This window comes from Vipera ursinii (assembly GCF_947247035.1).
Source record: "Vipera ursinii genome assembly, chromosome: 1".
Classification (NCBI taxonomy): Eukaryota; Metazoa; Chordata; class Lepidosauria; order Squamata; family Viperidae; genus Vipera; species Vipera ursinii.
In genome coordinates this window covers 315383818-315405023 of record NC_139512.1, presented here as the reverse complement: position 1 = coordinate 315405023, position 21206 = coordinate 315383818, and the positions used below count along the sequence as shown (strand labels likewise).

Below are 21206 nucleotides of genomic sequence, written 5' to 3'. Positions count from 1 at the left end.
GCCTTCAAAGCAGAAAGCAGTGCAACTTAGGAAACTTCTTTATACAAAGTAGGATAATTGATCCCTCCTGTATATTTGATTCCGTGTAATCTATATTGAATGGAAGCAACTCTCCATAATTTCACACATGTTTTGGCCAGCTCTATAAATTCTTCCATATTAAGGTAGATGGACAAATAATGCCACCTTTTCCAATTTTTTTAATGGAATCCAATCATGGATTTAAATAAACCAAACAAGGACACTTTACTATAACTATGACAGGTTAAAGGGCAGAAAGGAATGGCTTATTATCTTGAAATCTTATTTTCTCCAAGTAGTATAATTCAAACCACAGTGCATGGTAATTATCATTTGTGAATGTCTGTGGAGATTCTCAGTCATCCAGGTCATAGTTGTCCCAAAGTTGCTTTTTCACAAAGCAACTGGACTTTCTAGTTTTTCTTTGAAGTCCACATTTTGGACAGAGAGGACCACTGGTTTGAAGAGGGGTCAAAGTGGCCATCTGTATCAAAATTGAACAGCCCTCTTTCAACAAAGGGGGAAAGATACAACATCATCTATCACCAGGCTACAATACAGTCCTTTCAATAGTTTCAAGAAGGCTTCACACCCATTTGCAACTGGGAAAACCATGGCCTTGACTATACACACTTTTGTTGGCAGGGTGATGTCTCTGCTTTACAGTTTAATATTTATTACACTATGAAATATAACATATTTATGCATATTATTTTAAAATGCCACTATTATTAACATTCCTGTTCCTAGATAAGATAGAAAAATAAAACCATTAAAACAATAAAGCTACTATTGATTTATAATTATGGTAAAGCATAAGCTCTAGTCCTGCCTTAGGCACTGAGCCAAATGGGTGACTTTGGGCCAGTCACTCTCTCAGGCCTAGGAAGGACGCAATGGCAAACCACTTCTAAAAAAATCTTGCCAAGAAAATTGCAGGGATTTATCTAGACAGTTGCCAGGAATGAATGAATGAATGAATGAATGAATGAATGAATGAATGAATGGTACCACAGAAGTCTCATTCAGGAGAACTCTAGAAAGACTAGGTGCTGCAATTGAGAATTGTTCTCCCAATAAATACTTAGGACGCCTGTGAAGATGTGGTGAATGGTCAAAGCAGATGCCCCTCTTTCTATTGTTTCAGATGAAGATAATGCAACATTATGCTTTGGAGAGGAAATTACATTTCAATCTGTGATCAAACTTAATATCAGTTATACTGTATGCAATTTTCTTGGTGGCTACCATATGATAAATACTCCTTTTTTCTCCTCCCAGCCTAGGACATAGCTTTCCAGTGACTTTCAGAGAATAAGTTGCTGCCATTTTCCCCAGACTATCATGTACTGTTAATCCAGGGATTTGGGGGGCAGGAAAAGGAGGAGAGAGAATTATCAGTTGGCAGCCTCTAAATAGAGTTTTTTTTCCTGTGCAGTTGAATGGGCAGCTAAATTGAGAATAAGATACACAGGAAAATGTTGCTATGTCTGTTGTCAGCCCTCTCCTACCACTAAGCTCAAATTTCATTAATACCATTTTTCTTGCCCAGATCGCTCTACTTCTAATTTTGGTATTCCTCTGGCTCTGCTAAAGGTTAGAAAATTCAGATGTTTAGCTTGGTAATTAAGAAGCAAAGATCAGAAAACAATGTGATATTTTATCTCTATATAGTAATTGTTTGTTATAATTTAATAAACTCAAATGGAATCAGAGTAATTTAATTCAATTTAATTCAATTCTTGAATAACTGAATAATTGTAAAATTACAGTTTTATTCTCTCAGTCATGCACATATTAACATCATACACTATCACCTTGCTCAGTTTACACAAAGCAATATATGAATTGTAAATAAAATATGATTGCTAGAGATAAATAATCAATATTATAATTCTAATGTCTGCCAAAACAATCTTTTATATTGATGGATACAATGCTCAGACAAAGATTCTCATCTTTGAGAATCTTGAGAACAAACATAAGCACAAAGACCAGATGTATGTCTTTGGAATTAATTCTGTCCACTATCCAACTGGGATTTATCAGTATTTTAGATAACAGATTTGCCAGGTTCTAGGCAAAAGGATTATAGGAATTGATCCTCAGATCTTTTGCATACCAAGCTTGTATCTGTTTTTAAGAACCTTCCCTTATTTTTAATTTTGATACAATTACAGACAGAAAATAATATCTTATTTGTCATGAAGGTATTGCTTGTTCTTCCAAAATGGCTTAGAAATCAGACACATCGTTATTGAAAATCTTGATGTTAGCATCATCAAGAGATCTTAAATATTTCACTAATAAAACTAAAATATTTTCCCCAAATAAATAGTTGAGCTGTACAGTTGTAATCATATGCAGCTTTGTTTACAAAGATAGTTTACTATTTCTTGTGAAACTGCTATTAGCACCTGTCTCATGGCCAGGGCTAGAGGAAAAATCTTCAGATGCTTAGAGTATTGTGTTTGGGCTAGCTATGAAGAGAAGAGAAGAGGAGAGGAGAGGAGAGGAGAGGAGAGGAGAAGAGAAGAGAAGAGAAGAGAAGAGAAGAGAAGAGAAGAGAAGAGAAGAGAAGAGAAGAGAATAACAGAGTTGGAGGGGACTTTGGAGGTCTTCTAGTCCAACCCCCTGCTTAGGCAGGAAACTCTGTACCATTTCACACAAATGGTTCTCCAATCTCTTCTTAAAAATTTCCAGTGTTGGAGCATTCACAACCAGTGGAACAACCTGCCTCCAGAAGCTGTGAATGCTCCAACACTGGAAATTTTTAAGAAGAGACTGGACAGCCATTTGTCCGAAATGGTATAGGGTTTGCTACCTGAGCAGGGGGTTGGACTAGATGACCTCCAAGGTCCCTTCCAACTTTATTATTATTATTATTACTTCTGGAGGCAAGTGGTTCCATATTTTCATCAATGAAGACAAATGTATGGCCATTATGTATTAAAACTGCTACAGATTTATTTATTTATTTTAGATTTAGAATAGGAAATCTTTTATTTCTAAATAAATAAGAGAGCCATAATCAAAATGTGCACTAAGTTAATGAGTATTCTTAAGTTTTATAGATGAGTTTTAGAAAAGCAATTAACCATTACTACCTATGATAATGTACTATCCTGGTTGGGAAATAGCTTAGGAAAACTATAATTTAGGAAAGGGAGTAAAGTGATGACATGAAATTAGGAAGAAGAACTAACTGTCATGGTTCTGGTAGATGAGACCAATTAAAAGAACTTCAAGGCAAGGAATTCTTCCTCAAAGAACATTTTTATTTGGCTACAAAATAACAGCACATACAAAGGTGAACCCAAGACTAAATTCCCCTCCCCCTTGGTTACAAAGTTACAAGTTGCAATTCCCACCCCAATTAGAAGTCATAAATCACATTCACCAATTGTTAGTAAATGTGGGCACTCCTCCCAGATCTCCAGCCCGCCAAAATGGTATCAGTAATGACCTTGGTTCCCATACATGAGAATTGTTATGGCTAACTTAAAACTACACTTCCCCCTCCTTTCTTTCTAAATATGTGGCAACCAAAAAGGAAGTGAAAATAGCTTCAGTTCAGTTCGTTGCAGTGTTGACACTAACATTTTAAGAAAACTGAAATCAAACTCAACAGATAAAATTCAATTAAGTATCAAACTACTGACAAAAGATTTTCATTAACCCTGTCTTTCTACAAATATGGAACTTGTGGCAGTTTGTGGTATCTTCTGATCACTATGCTATTTTTCTCATCCTATTCCAATTTATTGTGTTTTTAATGTATCAAAAAAATGGTGGTCAATCTATCTTCTTAATTTGCTCCGCATCCAAAATCAATCAGACTGGCCTCACACTTCTCATACTCTGTTCCTCATTGAAGGAAAGGCAAATAAAGGATACCAATGAAAACAGTAATTTACTGGAAATCTGCCAGAGCTTCTACTCTTAGAAGGTAAACCTATTCCCCCACCCCAAAAAAACCCTCCATTCATGCCTCTTGAACAGAGGTGTATCATGCCTCTGATATACTATTGTGTACAGCAATAATTCAAAATATAGTTAAAGCCTAGGTCTTATAGCAACTTTTATCAAATTATATAACTTTGATTACGGAATTTGTAGACTAGGATTATTCAGCGCTCCAAAAATCATGTTTAAACTATTGGTTGCAGATGAAGTCTATTAATTTTAGCAAAATTCACAGCAACTTATAGATTGAAGCAATAGAAAAAGAAATCAGTGGAAAAGAAATAAGGAACATCAGGAAATCTTGAAGAATACAGTAGGCTACAAAAATTCTATTTATATGAAAAGTTTTAACTGTGAATGTATAGTTCATAAAAATAACTAGTATGACCTATATTGAAATGCAACATCATGTATTTTTCTGTAACGAAATTATTTCATGCATAAAAGCAAAAAATGCTATTGTACTCAGTGTGTTAAACACTGACATTTTCTAAAGCAGAAAATGCAACATTTCAGAAATCTAGATATGTTTATTAATTAGTGATTATTAACACCCAGTAAACAACATTATGCCTTGTAAAAACACAATCTTTCTTCACAGCATGGAGTTGAAATATGTTATTCACTGATTCTATATGCTAAAATACACTCAAATGATCACAAATGACCTTAAACATTAGATAAATGTAAATGAGGACATTGTTCAAAATGTGTTTTGATTGATATCTAAAAGACCAGGTTGGAAATCTTGACAAGAAATGGTCCTTCATATACTGCGTGGCAATTTGAAACCTACAGAATATATGGGTGCATAAAAATATCTAAAAAGAGGCTTATTCACAATGAACTGAAAGCTGAGATCTTCTTGGAAATGAAATTTGAATGTGTGTGTGTGTGTGTTTTTGTGTGTGTGTATTTAAAGCATATATAATCTCACACTGTATATTCTAAGCACAGAAACATATACACATTTCATATTTGGCAAGAATGGCAAGAATAAATGAATAAATAAGTGACCATACAAATCTCAAAATATCAAATTATTGACATAGCACCAAAATTTTAATAAATATTGGTTACAAGTGGCAATGACTCTGCAATGTGAATGCAGATATGTGTTTTTTTTTCAATTTTTCTTCAATCTTTAGAGCCTCTGGTTTGAAAGTGAAATATTAGGCAGATATCTATAAAAAAGGATTCAACTGCAGTGGATTATCAAATTTAGAACAGAATTATTGAAATCCACTAATTTAAATACTACTCTTTTTAGTGATTCATAACTATGAATCAACCTTAAGCCAACCCATCATCTTTTTATTATTCTATGTTCAATATAAGCACATGTGTTATTCAAAAATAATCTTTGAAGCTTTGAATTCAATATTCTTATTACCAAGTATTTTTTTAAAAAAAACCATATACAGGGAAAAAACAGATCAGCAAGAGAACCTTGAGAAATGAGAACATGGAATGACACTACAGAAATGGAGTACATAGTGAATCATTATCTGAAAATTGTTTGCTTGTTAACCGCTTTCCACTTTGTTCAACATTATCTGCAAACAGATACAAATCTGCCTGAAATGAACTGAGCTAATGTTTCTTAATAACTACATGGTTACATTTAGGAAGCTATTATCCATCGTTTAATTTCATCAAGGCATAGGTAATAAATAGCATTAAGAACATAGGGACATCTGGATCAGAACAATGGCCTAGAGGCCGGGATCATGTTAGCCAGTATCCTTGTGGAAGCACTTAGAGGTAGGCAAATAAAAACCAAGGAAACTGCTTTATATCATTGATCTGACTAAAAAATAATGTCTATAGGAATTGGCAGTAGCTTTCCAGATTACGGATAGATTTTTTCAGGTTTATCTTGAAATGTTTGAGATTGACTTTGGGATGCCATGCATGGGTTAAGCAATCCCTGAGCTATGCTTGTTTCTTCATGGGGTACAGTTAAACAGTGAAAAATTCTTTTTCAAATTCAAACATAATTTGTATCCTGTTTGTGAATAGATACATAAGGTAGCTTAAAATATTAATATATAAACAAAGTTCATAATTCTGTCCTAAATGATAATAGTTTCTCATACTGTATAAAAATGTTTTTACCTACAGCTGACATAATTCACACCTTGCAAAACATATATGAAGTAAAGCAAATGTTTTTGTAAGTTCAATTTTCAGAACTTTTTAAAAAATTATACAGATGCACATAGATATGCATAGGTAGTCATTATATATATTGCACAATTGATTTATAATTTTTGCTTGATAAATCTGATTTTGAATGAGAATCAAGCAAGTTTTCAAGCAAGCTAGCACTTCATTTCACTTTAAGAGTAGTAATATAAAATAATAGGCATGAAGAATATGAAATACCTTACCTGCTTGAGATAGCTTTAGCTCTGAACACTCCAGCTTTTTTATTTCTTTTGATGATATCACATACGTCTATAACATAGGTTAAGAATTATCTGTAAATATTTCCAATCAAGTATCTTTTTTTCATAGTAAGCGACACAATAGGGCTCTTGAAAATTGTAATTCATTGTACGTATATGTCCACTGTGCCCCACTTCACTCATGTATATAAATAAAGAATTCTTAAGGAAGTCTTGCTTAGCTTTACTTAATTGATTTACTTCAGTACTATTTTTTGATTAATTGATTAACTAGCTGTATCAGAGATGTTGTTTAAAGTAAAATAGATGAATCTGCTGATTTAAAATAATTTCAGATAAATTTCTGCAGGTTTTTTAAATCCACACAAAGCGTAACAACAATAACAACAATAACAACAACAACAAAAACAACAACAATAATAATAATAGAGTTGGAAGGGACCTTGGAGGTCTTCTAGTCCAACGCTCTGCTCAGGCAGGAAACTCTATGCCATTTCTGATGGTTGTCCAGGCTCTTCTTAATTTTAATTTTCTGATATACCTTTTCTAGAATGTAGTTTTTGCAAATACATGTCCCATTAACATGCATCTAAGCATTCTTTGACCTAACATCTACAATTATGTGAGCACTTGTCCTTAGGTCTAGGGGCTTTTGCTTCTCTTTAGTTGTAAAGTATGCTGAACAATTTGGAATAGGGGAATAATGATTACAGTGTACACATGCATTCCAGTTTGTCTATAGGTAGGTTCTAGACCAGCGGCTCCCAAACTTTTCTATACCCCACAACCCTAGAACGCTTCTGACATATTCTCGCACCCTTACAAAAGTTCAAAATAATGGCAACGAATTATGCATATACACTATAATTTTGAAAGCCCAAGTTTTTGCATCCCCTGGAATATTGTCTTGCAACCTCAGGGGGTGCGAGCACCCCGTTTGGGAAACCTTGTTCTAGACTGAAAGCACAAAAACCAGCAACTTGGTTAGATCTGTGTAGTTCCTAGATGGAATAAAAGCAGGATAGCATTATTTATTCAAACATAATAGCAATAAGAAGAATGACCCAACATAAAAAACCAGAATTGAGAAAACAGCAATTGCCACCTCTGCAAAAAAGCTGAAGAAACAGAGAACCACCTACTTACAGTAGCTGTCACAGACTGACTACAAACAATCACATGACAAAGTAGCAATAATGATATACTGGAATACTTGCAATAAATATCATTTGCCTAATAAATACTACTGGCATTCAAAGAAGCACCTGCCACATAATACCCTAGACTTAACAGATGGTCCCACAGATGACAAATGATGGTCAACAAGGTAGCTGGCTAGGCAGGAACATTCTCACCAGTGTTTATTGATGGCAAATAACAGCAAATAAAGTCAGCCCTGGGAGTGACTTGCTCCCAGCGCCTTACATACAGGCAATCCCCTTAGCTCCACCCCCCCATCCAACCAGCCAGCATCCGGCACCCGTCCCTAAAACCAGCATTGCTGGCCTCCGCCTCCCACCTCCAGCTGGCCATGCAAGTCCTGTCCATTGGTGCAGACCACTCCCTCCACTTCCCTGAGCGTTGCTCCAAAGGTATGTGGCCAACAGGGCTCCATCTGATCAGCAAGCAGGACCCAGGGACTCTCCGGCCCGTCGGCATTCATCACCAGCAGTTCAGCATGAAGCCAGGAGCCTCAGGTGTTTGGCGGATGGAGACAGAGCAGTCAGTACGCCACCCGGCAGCAAGAGAGAGAGATAGCGCGGTGCCAGGAGCCTCAGCTGCTCAGCAGTCAGCTTGGGGGGATTCCCTGGGATCGGTGGATTCCCTGGTCATCAGGCGATGATGTCAGCAGCTTGCCGTCCTACCGCGGGCTCCCTTGGCTGTCTCCCTTTCCCCTCCCTGAAGTGGCAAGCCCCGGGGCTTGACAGGCGGCCCCTGTACCAGGGTTCCACCTGGGAAATAAGGAGACACATGTGATTAATCACCCACTGTGGTGGATGGTTTAGCTAACCCCCCCTCCCAGCTTCCTGGGATACTATCGGTGGAACCTCCTCACCAGTCGAGGAGCCTGAACGTCTGCTTAATCCACCCATGAGGCCTCTGTGACAGGGTATCCCTTCCACTGCACCAGGTACTGCAACCAGCCCCGCCGGAGCCAGGAGTCCAGTATCTCCTGCACCTCGTAACGGGCCCCCGTAACGGGCCCCGGGACTTTTGTTACGGGCCTCAAGGGGGTCCCCTCTACTGATTTCAGCACGCTGGAATGGAAGACTGGATGTATCTTCCCCAGGAACCGGGGTAGCTGTAGCAGTATGGTTACCAGGTTGATGATCTGTGTGATCTGGAATGGCCCTAGGTATTTCGGTCCCAGCTTTTTGCATGGCACCCGCAAGCGGAGGTACTTGGTTGATAAATATACCATGTCCCCCACCCGAAAAGGCTTTTGGGGTGTCCTTTCCTTGTCTGCCAGCACCTTTGTAGCCTCTTCTGCTCGTACTAAGGCCCTCTTCATGTTCCCCCAAATCCCACTAATGTGGGCTATCCAGTCCTGGGGTTGATAGGGAGGGGTCCTGCTGTGAACACTCGGGGATCAGAACAAAGTCCAGACCATGTACCACCTGGAAGGGGGTAAAACCGGTACTGCTGTGCACTGCATTATTGTATGCCACTTCTGTGAATGGTAGCACGTCAGCCCAGTCGTTTTACTGATAGGAGATGTAGCACCGTAGATATCGCTCCACCATCGCGTTGGCCCTTTCTGCTGTCCCATTGGTACTGGGGTGGTTCGCCGAGCTGAGTCCCTAAAACAACCTGATGGAACAGATGAACTCACACCAGAAGCGGGCTGTAAATTTCATGCCCCGATCCGAGATTATCCACTGGGGCAACCTGTGCAGGTGGTATACCTGCACGCTGAACATCGTAGCAAGTTTCCGTGCAGACGGTAACCCCTTTACATGGTACAAAATGGGCCTGCTTGGAGAAAAGGTCGACTACCATCCCGATCACTGTGTAAGCATGGCTCTCCGGTAGTTCCACGACAAAGTCCATCGCTATCTCCTCCCATGGTCGGGTTGGATACGTCACTTTCTGCATCAGCCCTGGTGGCCTCCTGGTACGAGGCTTTGCAGCTCCGTACATAGGCTTCAATATCCGCCTTCATTTGGGGCCACCAGAATTGGGATCTCGCTAGTTGCAGGGTCTTGAGGAATCCTGCCTGCTTTACATCATGGCATCTTTGTAATGCCCTTATACTCACTGCTTATGGGACATATAATTTATCGCCCTTCCAAGCCAGTCCATCCCTTTTTATTAGCAGGGCTTGGTGGTCCCGCAGCCAGGGATCATCCTGGGTGGCCTTCTGCAGTTCCTGGACAAGGTCGCTGGCCAGGTGGCGTGCAACCACTTGCGCCACCACTTGCCTGAAGGGAGGCATAATGGCTTGTACCACTTCCTCCCACTTGCTCTTATATTGGGGCATGCATGACAGTGTGTCTGCCAGAAAGTTTTTCCCCCCGGTACATATAGTAACTGAAAGCAAAAGCACTGAAAGTATTGCGCCCACCGTATGTGTTTTGGGGACAGGCGCCGTGGTGTCTGCAAAGCCTCCAGATTTTTGTGATCCATCCACACCTCAAACAGTTCCTTTGTGCCCTCTAAGAAATGTCACCACATCGCCAATGCCCACCGTATGGCAAACGCCTCCTTCTCCCATATCCCCCACGCTCGCTTTGTATCTGTTAGTTTATGGGAGGTGTAGGCACAGGGCTGTAATGTCCCTTGGCATTGTTCCTCTGGAGTAACACTGCTCCCACCGCGACATCATCGTCTTGGACAATGAACGGCAAGTCAGGGTTCGGATGCAGTAGAATCAGCTCCTTAGCAAAGAGGGCCTTCAGGTCCTCAAATGCCTTTTGGCAGGCCAACGACCACACCAGAGGTTGACCGGGGCATGGCTTGGCTGCTGCTTGTCGGGTATGGAGCAGGTCCGTTAGAGGTAAGGCGACAGCAGCAAAGGAGGGGATGAACTGCCAGTAAAAATTGGCAAACCCCAAGAAGCCTTTGCAGCTGATGGCAGGTTCTTGGGGCCTGTCCCTCCAGCACAGCCCTGACTTTACTTGGGTCCATCTCCACCCCCTCCCCCGATATTTGGTACCCTAGGTAATCCAACCGGATTTGGTAGAACTCACACTTGGACAGCTTCACATACAGTTGGGCCCTCAGCAGTTTTTCCAACACCTGTCATAGTAGTCGAACGTGGTCTGCCATGTTGGAGGAGTAGATCAGGATGTCGTCCAAATACACAAGCACCCTGCGATAGAGGTGTTTTTGCAAAACCTCATTAAAGAATTGCATGAACACCACAGGGGCTCCCTGCAAACCGAATGGCATGACTTGAAAGTGGTAGCTGCCTAGCGGACAGTTGAATGTCATCTTCCACTCATCTCCTTTTTTGATCCGGACCCTGTAATACGCTTCCCTAAGGTTGAGTTTTGTAAACACCTTCCCCTTGGCCAGATTGGCCAATAGGTCCTTCATCAAAGGTAGTGGGTACATGTTCTCGACGCAAACCCCGTTGATGCTGCGAAAGTCTACACACAGGTGTAGGGATCCACCCTTCTTCTTCTTAAAGAGCACTGGAGCTGCAATCCGTGATTTTGCCAGTTGGATGAAACCCCTTGCCAAGTTCTTATCAATATATTGTCTCAGTTCCTTCATCTCCTTAGGCATCATGGCATACACCCGGGGCTTCGGCAATTTGGCCCCTGGCAAGATGTCGATTGCACAATCGGTTGGCCAGTGAGGAGGTAGTGCATCACATTCACGCTCACTAAACACCTCAGCAAGGTCAGCATACACCTCCGGGAAGGGGACCTTCCCCTCGTGCTCTCCTGTTCTACGGGTGCCTCCCTGGCTCTCTCTCTGCCCTTGTTTGCTTGTTCCTGGGCAGGTGGTCGAGATTTGATAAATAATTAAATAAATGCATAATAATGTGCATTCCACTGAATAGATTGATAAACCTCCAACGTGAATGAGTGCCATTCAGAAATGCCTTAATCATCTTCCTTTTGCCTAGGTTGCATAAATGATTATTTATCCTGTCACTAATATAATTACCTTAACAAAAATTAAAAAGCTAGAATCAGACATAGGAATCAGGATTAGTGTGGAGAAACAGGTTTTAAATGAAGTTCAAACATGCTGCACCATTCCTATTCTAAATAGATATGTGTAAAAATCTTTCTTGATAATCTAGTGTGACAGTGGCTAACCTGGTGCCCTCAGATATTTTGGATTACTGTTCCCAGGTGCTCCATGGTGAGAGATTATGGGTGTTGTATCACAAAATATAAGACCAGCGCTCAGTTCTCTAACCTTGCCTTGATAGCATCTATGTATGTATAAATCTTTAAAGTATCATTTAAATATTGTAAATTAACACACACACACACACACACACACACACCTGTTAATTGAATATAGGCTAATAAAGCTGTCAAATTTAGTTTTTGTAACACCTTTCAATAATTTTAATTCCAATAATATTGATTTAGGTATAAGTTGCCTTAGGAATTCAGCCCTGTACCAGGTTACACATATACAAACAACCCACTGTTACCAAACACAAACCTCACTGTTAGTGAACTATAAGTAACTTGCATTACTGCAAAAATCCATATTCTCAGCACACACAGCTTCAACCTAGACTTTTTTTTAGATTAGTCAAAATTCTATACAAAATCCCATAGCTATATTTAATAGCTACATTTGTATTATGGAATAATTTAATTGCACCCTAAACTTATCCTTTCTTTCTCAATTTCATGGGCAAAAATGTATATAAGCACAGGAGAGTAAATAACATAGACAGCAGATGACCTTAAGGAATGTGTTAAATATTTTTAAAAGAAATATTCATGTGTTCTATGAATGTGAAAGTTCGCCCAACTTTTTTTTAACTGCACTATGTAGCATAGAATCTTCACAATCAGAACAACTTTTATTCACATTTAAAAGATATAAATCTTATGTTTAGATTGATTCCTAAGTTTCATTTTGACATAGTTTCTTTCTTTGAATATTTTATCTCAAACAATAAACCTCTCCAAAATATATCCATACAAATTTCTTATTTTTCTTATTAAAGATTCCAAATAATGTTTTTCTGAAGTGCAGTTTCATTTGTTTGCATTGTAGTTTAAAAGATTCAGATGACTTAGGTACCATCTATGAACAGAGGTAGAATAAGTGAAATATATTTACAGTATGTCAGACAGCATTGCTCAGGAATATTTGGAGTAAAATATGATATGAACCAAAAGGGCTTAAAACCTGAAATAGTTAATACAAATGCCAAGGGGTGGGTTTTTTTGTTCATATATCAATCGATATTGATTTTGTATTTAGAGAGCACGTGGTTTCACAACCCAATAGCAAATGAAATTACTGCTCACACAAATGAACTGACAGTAAAACCATCAATGACTAATGGGATGTGAATATGCAACTTTGTGACTTGGAAGGAAAACAAATATCAAATCCTCCCTCTCCCACATGTAAAATTTCACAAAAATAAAAGCCCTTGATATCCCCTGTGAATAACACTAATAAGAGCAAAAATAATAAGAAGGCTAATGACAATAATATAAAAATGGATGCTCAGACCCAAAGCACTATTCCAAGTCAATTTTCAATGACATTTCTCTGATGCAGTCATTTGTTGCTGAATGTGTTCATCTTGCCTATTAAGAATAATTAGCAGGCTTGCTCAGTGATTTTCTGGCTTCTTACTGCGATTCTCCCTCTTCAATGATTACACCATTTTAACTTTTAGAATGGTATTTTTTTATATGATAGTGTCAGAGATTACAGGGTCATAAAAAGAAAGACTGACATATAATTTGGAGTTACAAAAAAGTTTAAAGAACAAAAGTAAACTCTATTTTTAAACAAGAACAGCATTTTAATTTAACTGCTTCTTAATAGGATACAAAACTAAACACTTAATTTAGAATTGAAAGATGCAGGATTATTTATTTGGGGACATTGTAGACAATTTATTGGTCACCCATCATGGAAATAGTACTGAAAGGATGAATAGGATATATTTCCAAAACTATTTTACTGGAAATACATCCACTTGAGTTTCATTTTAAGGAAATAATGCTTCATCACCCCATGTATTCTGTTCCGTTATACTGCTACATTTATTTCATTTTAAAAAGACTCAACTAGGAAATCTGTCTTAAATTACTTAAGTTACATAAAATTATTTAAGAGTGAATCTTAGTGCCAGATACAAGCATCAGATCACCCCAAAGTATAACCCAATAAAAGTAAAAGTAAAATCTAAGCCTAATGCTAAATTAATTTGCTAAAACATTTAGGTAGTATTATGGATCGAGTCAGTAAATTTTTACAGCAGATTTTGATGGATAACTGTATAGTCATCTAAAAGGGGATCCAATATTTAATGTCCAACAGCACCAACCCTTACATAGTTACACAGAAGTCAATTACTGGGATCTATTTGCCTTATTGCTAAATAAAACTGCTTCAGATTCTATTTGAAAGAAGTTACTTTTGCCACATTGTCTCCCATCTATTCATTTGTAAAGATATTTACCATGTGTGTATGTGTATGTGTGTTTAAAGACGTAATGTAAAGCAGAGTATGATACTTGACCATTGTGCTATATTACATATAATTAGATTTTATATTATGGGTAAATATTAAAAGACTCTGCATTCCCTTTATTTTAAAGCTCTTGTATATCATTTTTTTTAAAGATGGGCTGTGTTTCTAGTTAGGTCTGCTTATACCTCTGAATTCTCCAACTAATTGAAACAGTTATAACTACCTTGAGAGCCCACAAAAAGAACAAATGTGTCCTTTTACTCTGCTAGCCAGTGTCCTGAATTAGCATTAAATGAGCATTTCATCAACATTTTTCCTTCTTAAAAATGTCCCTCTAAAGCTTGAATAGACTTGAGAAAGAAGATATTTGATAGCACTAACAAAGATTTCTTTGTAACTTTGACATTAGAATATCACCTGCCAAAGGAAGGTCCTTAACATGCAAATGTCATTATCATCAAGAACCAAAGCAAACAGATACCTTCTGCAGTTCCTTCTCAATTTCTGACAGCCATTAATATTCACTATGGGATTCAGCTTTTGCGCTATTGTAGACACTTAGTTAACTCAGGGGGAATAATTTGCAGTCACATTAAAGTGTAAATTGTTTACCTGCATATATACTAATAGGATTAAATATAAAATGAATTTATATTTGAAAATAATATAAATGTATGGAATGGATAGGAATATTTGAAAATCTTGGTTCAAGAGAAATATTGGACAATGGTCATTAATGCAGATCCATCTTGCATGAAGTTAGGGACAGGTTGCAAGGAGTGATACTATGTATACATGATTAAATACAACCCAACTGTTGAAATAAGATAAATATGCAAAAAAGACATATTTACATACTATAATATCTGAAAGCAATCTCAGAGTAAAATAGCCAAATAAAAGAAACAGAATTTTTTTTATAGCAGGTTGATTTTTAAAAACTGCAATATCAGCTGTAATTAATATTCTATTTTCAGTGTTGTTGGAATGAAATCACTGAAAATTGACAAATATTGATCTTAATATTTATTAACATTTGTCCTTTCCTCTCTAAATTGAAATAAGAATAAAATGGAATAAGTGAATATAGGTTTAGAAACACTATATAATTATATAATTAACTTTTCCACCACTCAAAAATCACATATAATTGTTTGAAATAAGTAATTATTCAGGATGTGGATGTGTGTTTTATATAATATGAATTTATATATATGTATATCCACACATCCACACAAATGCACACACACAATATAAATAATGCATATTGTTATATAACTCCTTGTTCTATTTTTATACTGAGCATGAACCCAACAAAATGGAACCAATCCAACACACCAGTTTTCTAACTGAATAAGGATACTTTTGATAGCCTTTTCATTTCCATCAGTTAACAGAACTTCTTTGACATCTGCAGAAATAGCAACCTGGAAAGGGGAGGGGGGAGGGAGAGAGAGAAAGAGCACAGCAAACAATGAGCAAATATGCTTGTCTGTGTGGAAGTGAAGACAGGAGTGACAAGCCTTCAGTATCATGCTTCCTCACCTATTTCCCTGTAACAGTCTTCAATCTTTTTTCATTTTATGTCTGCATTATTTTAATCATTCAATCAAATCAGTCAATACTTTTATCATTCCATTTGCGGGAGCCTCTATCTTGCTATCATTCAGTTCCGTAATTGCATTGTGACAGCGGATGATGGTATTCTGAGAGGCTTTCATTTGCGGGCTTCTGTTTATCTAGTAGAGCCATCATCCGAGGCTGTCACTCTGCCTTTCAGCTTGCTTCTGTCTGACTGCCTGATGCCCTTCATATAACTTTGCATTGCAGGCAGATGGCTTTGTAAGGGTAATTTTTTTGTGAGCTTTGACATGCTCGCACATTGGGCTGTAACCTCGACACATTGTGTAAGAACGACAGGTTTGTCAAATGCCAATCAGTGTAACAATATGCTTTTATTTGTAGAGACATAAAAACTTGTCTAATGCACTGCACTGCTACATAATATCTCCTGAATACATGACTCAGAACCTAGAGAATGGTGAATGACGCTTCTGAATGGCCAATCTAATTCAAAAGAATCTAATTACCGAGAGCTCTGGATCATGTTTGTTGGTGTAATAATGCAGGCAAAACATTAGCAGCTATATCATGGTGCTCCAACTGTGATTCGCCAGGCTATTCCTGTATCTTAGCAAATGGTGAAGTATAATCTGAAAGGGGGGGCGGTGGAGCGCTAGCTATGGCTCTGAAAGACGGTGTGTATGTGGCCTGGAATGTCACAACAAGAGATATTGACTACACTGAGGTAAAATGTTTCTCCTCGTCGAGGCAACCATAAAATCGATATAATACGAAAGCCAGTCAGTCTAGAAGCTCTCTGAAGATTCTGCAGCTTGACTGCAGCTGATTCTGTTGACAGTTCTCTGACCCAGTCGTTGGAGGCACTGGAACATTTTTCCCTTTTGTTCCCCCCTCTGAATAGAAATGGGATTGAGAAAAGACCTACCATAAGCCCAGCCAAGCATGTCATGCCACCCCCCAGCTCACACACAGCAAGGCCCCTGAAAGAGAGAAAGGAAATGGTAGAACCCATACAAATTAGATGAAAATGGTCAGAGAGACATATATGTTACAAGAACAAATTGCCATCTGTAGTGAACACCGAGGTAGCAGGAAGTAGCAGAGGCATGACTGGGCTACCTCATGTCGTTTTGCGTTTTAAAAATAATTATGAAATAGAAAAGTCACAAAGCAGGCAAACCAGTGGGGGTTCCCTCATTAGTGTTCAGTGCAACATTACCACCGCTGAGCTGAAAAAATCCGAGAAGGTTCTTTCTTTCTCCCTTGTCAATGGCTCTGTCTTTTAGAACTAAACTAGCTAGAGTAGCGAAAGATAATTGTTAGGAAAGGATAACATTGTTAATTCACATTCATTCCTTCAAAAACAGTTAGACAAGTAAATGGAGGAATTAATATTATTTCTCTTTCTCTTTCTCTCTCTTTCTTTCCTCCTCCCCCCTCCTCTCCTTTTCTACCTCCCTCTGCCTCTGGAGAACTGTAGAATGAAATAGTTAGCAATTGTAACAGACATTTAGAATGAACTTAAGTTAAAAAATAACAACAGCAAACAGGTGAAAAGGTAGCTCGTGCCTTTTTAATTGGAAATAGATTACAAAAGATTGTTTTAAAAGGTCTGTTAGAACAGCCACGTTGCCAGTAAAATCACTTGGCAAGAATCATGTTGCTCATAAGTAAGATTTTTCAAAAATAAGTATGTCTGTGGCACAGCTGAAAACGTAGTGCAATATCAGGCATTTGCTCATGATGGGCTTGAACATGTACACATGGAATACCGATTCGAAAGTGTGTTTTTGTTTTTTTAACCTCTTAATATAAAACAACTTACTATCCATAATTATGGTAAAATACCGTTTCTATGCAGTCTGGTGCTAGTAGTCATGATAATTAAATATATTTCTAGTGATATTCATAAAATAGGGTATTCTTACAATGATTTTTCTGTTTTCCAAGTCTTAACTGCCTTCTAGTTTTTTATTGTACATCTTCCCTTTGGATTAGACAAAGCCAAAAGGGTTTCCAAGAAGTAGAGTGTCCCTATACAAACATACCCAGAGGGGTTCATAGGGTTTAGAAAGCCCATCTATTAATCCCTATCATCTCCAGGTAAGACTGAAAAAAAATCCTGCCTAAACACCTAAACAGCCGCTGTCAGTCTCTGGAGATAATATGGGTTAGATGGATTAATAATTTAGTTCAGTATAAGGAAGCTTCCTATGTTTTTGTGATCAATACTGGAAAAGCAGGGGGGGGGGAAACAAGACACAACTCTACACATGCATATTAATAAAGTCAGAACTTTGTCATGCATTCAGCCAGAAAAAATTAAATGACCTTAGTGGAATGTATTTTGAAAGTAACACAAAGCATCTGTTTCTTCCCCTGGATTTCTTTGGAGTTTGAGATGTATCAGAGTGACATGCATGTTTGGATGAAACAGCATTTTCAAGTTCTCAGCATATCTTTCTTGTAAATGTAGCATCTGCAGAGAAGTTTTTCTCAAAATTGTAGTGTCTGATAAATTGCATGTGCAAAAGCCCATAGATCTAATCTTTTCCTGGGGAAATTTTCTACAAAGAAATGCTAATGCTGCTATTCCACTTTTCACTCTTCACACCTAGGACTCTTTAATCATTCAAAACAAAGCTGATGTACTCAGTGGAAGTTGAGGACCTGTCATATGTTCAATCTATGCCAATTTCTTTTTTCCCCCTTTTTTCTTCTAGTAGGTAGACTTACAGTAGGAAGATGGCAGCATCCACCTTTGTGTGAGCATTGAAAAGCCAGACTGGCCTTGATATGAACAATGCATCTTAGTAACATCTCATCAACATTAAAAATGCACATTGAAGTTTGAATTGATGGATATCCTGCTTTTGACATCTATGCCACCCAAATCAGTTTTCACACTGATTTCTTCAGTTCAAATGTGTCCCAGGACAGCAGAAAGGAAACTTTTATGTGGTCTAGATATCCAACTAGCTCTCATGTGTAAACACAGCAGATAACGATATTGTGCAGACATTCATCTGCAGGTTTCTGCCTCGGTTCAATTATTGCTAGTGTCAGTATTTTGATGAACAGCTTAAAAACTGATATAAAAATGAAGGATTTTGTCAAAAACAGTAAAAAGTTATTTTCTACAACTGAACTTAACTGGACTTATGGAGCTATGTCTAAGAGTGATGTATGAATGCATAAGGTCCTCTTTACATATGACAATTACAAAGGAATGATACCCAGTCTATAGCCCAATGGAACATTCAGTGTTTGATTGGGGTATTGGACTTAATAATGGCTCTGAATTTGTTCTGATGGTGATGTTGGAACTTAAGGGTGCAATCTGTGAAACCCTCTGATGGACTGTTTCCTGTGTGAATCTACAGTAGTTGGAGATAAAATCTGCACTCTCCATTTCCTTTGGAACAGGCATAAATGGCGTCAAGAAAAAAAAATATTTCTTGTATTTTTGTATTAGGCAAAGTGGAATGTTGACTGTCCTAGCTTCCAGTAAGAATTTTGAGAGTGGGTTCACTTACCTATGAATTTAGGGAAATTCCATCACTTAATAAATGGCTTGGAGAAGTTAAATAAGTATCTCCCTTCATTGTAAGAGACAACCTCCATCTATTGGTCCTGAGATTTTATATCAGTTTCTTAACAGCCTTGGTGGAGCAGTGGGCTAATGCCTCCTTAAGTAACACTAGCTGCCTGCAATTAGTGCAGGTTCGCATCCCACCAGGCTCAAGGTTGACTCAGCCTTCCATCCTTCCGAGGTAGGTAAAATGAGGACCCAGATTGTTGGGGGCAATTAAGCTGACTTTGTAATAATGCTGCTTGGGGTTTGTGTGAAAGCCCTAATAAGCAGGCATATACATAGAATGAAGGCTACTGCTAAGTTTGTAAGCCGCCCTGAGTCTTCGGAGAAGGGCGGGATATAAATGGAATTTTTTAAAAAAAATCTTCAGTAAACCACTTTCATATAATCACACAATAACATTATGTGTGTATAAGAGCAATAGAAAAAATAAAACATAAGAAATGGTCAATTTGTGTTCTTGACACTTTAAAAATAATATAGATTAGAAAAAACTGATATGAGTTAGCAGCATCAGGTCTTAGAAAACTCAATAGGGTCAAGTAAGTAAACTTGGAATAGATTGGAAGGTGGCAATGTGAAAAAATAAAATAATAGCTCAAATGTTGAGTCACAGGAAAAACTGTACATATGGAAAAGAGAACTGGAAAGGAACTGTCACATGCTGAATTGGTTAAAGTCCTGATGCCAGCAATTTCAATTTTTAATCTGTCCCTATTAGTTACTTGATGTTTTTCCAAGGATATAGCCATAATCTTTGTGATCCCATACTTCTACATCCATTGTCTTCCCCTCTGTCAGCCCTTCAAGACAGATGAGGTCAGAAAACAGAATTCACAAAAACTTTTGAATTCTGCTTTACTGTTGGAGAATACAATAACATAATCTTGAAAACATGAGTTTTCTTCTGCCCCTTCGTATACCAAACAGTATTATGGTGGAATTATCTTGAGTTTCTTTCTCACTCCCTCTTCTTTCACAAGGCTAAATTGACATTAATTTAATAGTTTTTACATTTCTTCCCAAAGGATATCTCCATACACCTGAATACCCTTCTCCTATTTTACTCAAATATAATAATCTTTTTTTTGTCTATGCAGGGCTTTTTTTCTCATAGAATGCTCAGAACGGAGTTCCGGCACCTTTTTTGAATGGAACCTTGTAGGGTAGGCAAGGCGGGTTGTATGACTTGTTGTGTGAGTCTATGCATCACATGTTCCAAGTTTGTGAGTTTTTGCATAATGACTCAAAGAACACTCTGCTTTTGTTTGCTCCAGGACTGATTAAAAACCCATCATACTCTTAGTAACAATGGTAACAAACAACAAATACATAATTAAAGGAATTTGACTATTTGTTTTACTCTTTTTTGGTATTTACTTTTTATAGGTATTACCCCTGTAAAGAACAATGCTTTCACTATTCTGACCTTTATGTCATAGGTTTATGCCCCTTTCTTCTCCAGTCATATCCTGTCTGCATCTATTATATTACTTCATCTTTTACATTCTATGATGTTATCACTTTGATTTTTACATTGATTGTTATGAAAGGAAACAAAAAGGTACTGTTGTAGGAATGTTCTATAGACTATTAATCAGTTATATAATTTGGATAATGCCCTACTAGATCATGTTACAGAACTTTCAGAGAAAAGAGAGATAACAGTAATGGAACTTTACTGTTCTTTACAGTAACTTTCAACCACTTGGTCATCCGCTGAAAAACTAACTCATGCAAGCCTGCAAGGTCCCCAAGTTTCTATATGATCTTGCTGACTGTTACATTTCCCATAACAATTAGAACTGAAAACTATACTTGATTCTAACTAGTAGGAAAAAGCTTACTGAAGAGGTAGAAGCAGTGGGGACTTTGGAAGAAGTGGTCATTTAACTTTGGGATTCAAGTTACTTCAGAAAAAAAATCAGTGTACAAATACTGACTTTAGGAGTGCTAATTTCAACAAGTATTAGGCAGATCCCACGGAAGG

General features: G+C 37.8%; 1 protein-coding gene across 1 annotated transcript in view; it reads right to left on the bottom strand.

Annotated features, from left to right (window-relative positions):
- Window positions 1-21206, bottom strand: part of CAMKMT (calmodulin-lysine N-methyltransferase) — a 277215-nt gene that overhangs the window by 28640 nt on the left and 227369 nt on the right. The window contains exons 5-7 of the mRNA XM_083361603.1: window positions 16547-16601; window positions 15401-15464; window positions 6381-6447 (exon numbers count right to left, since the gene is read on the bottom strand). Coding sequence (XP_083217729.1) covers window positions 6381-6447; window positions 15401-15464; window positions 16547-16601 — 186 coding nt within the window. The remainder of the gene's footprint in view (window positions 1-6380; window positions 6448-15400; window positions 15465-16546; window positions 16602-21206) is intronic.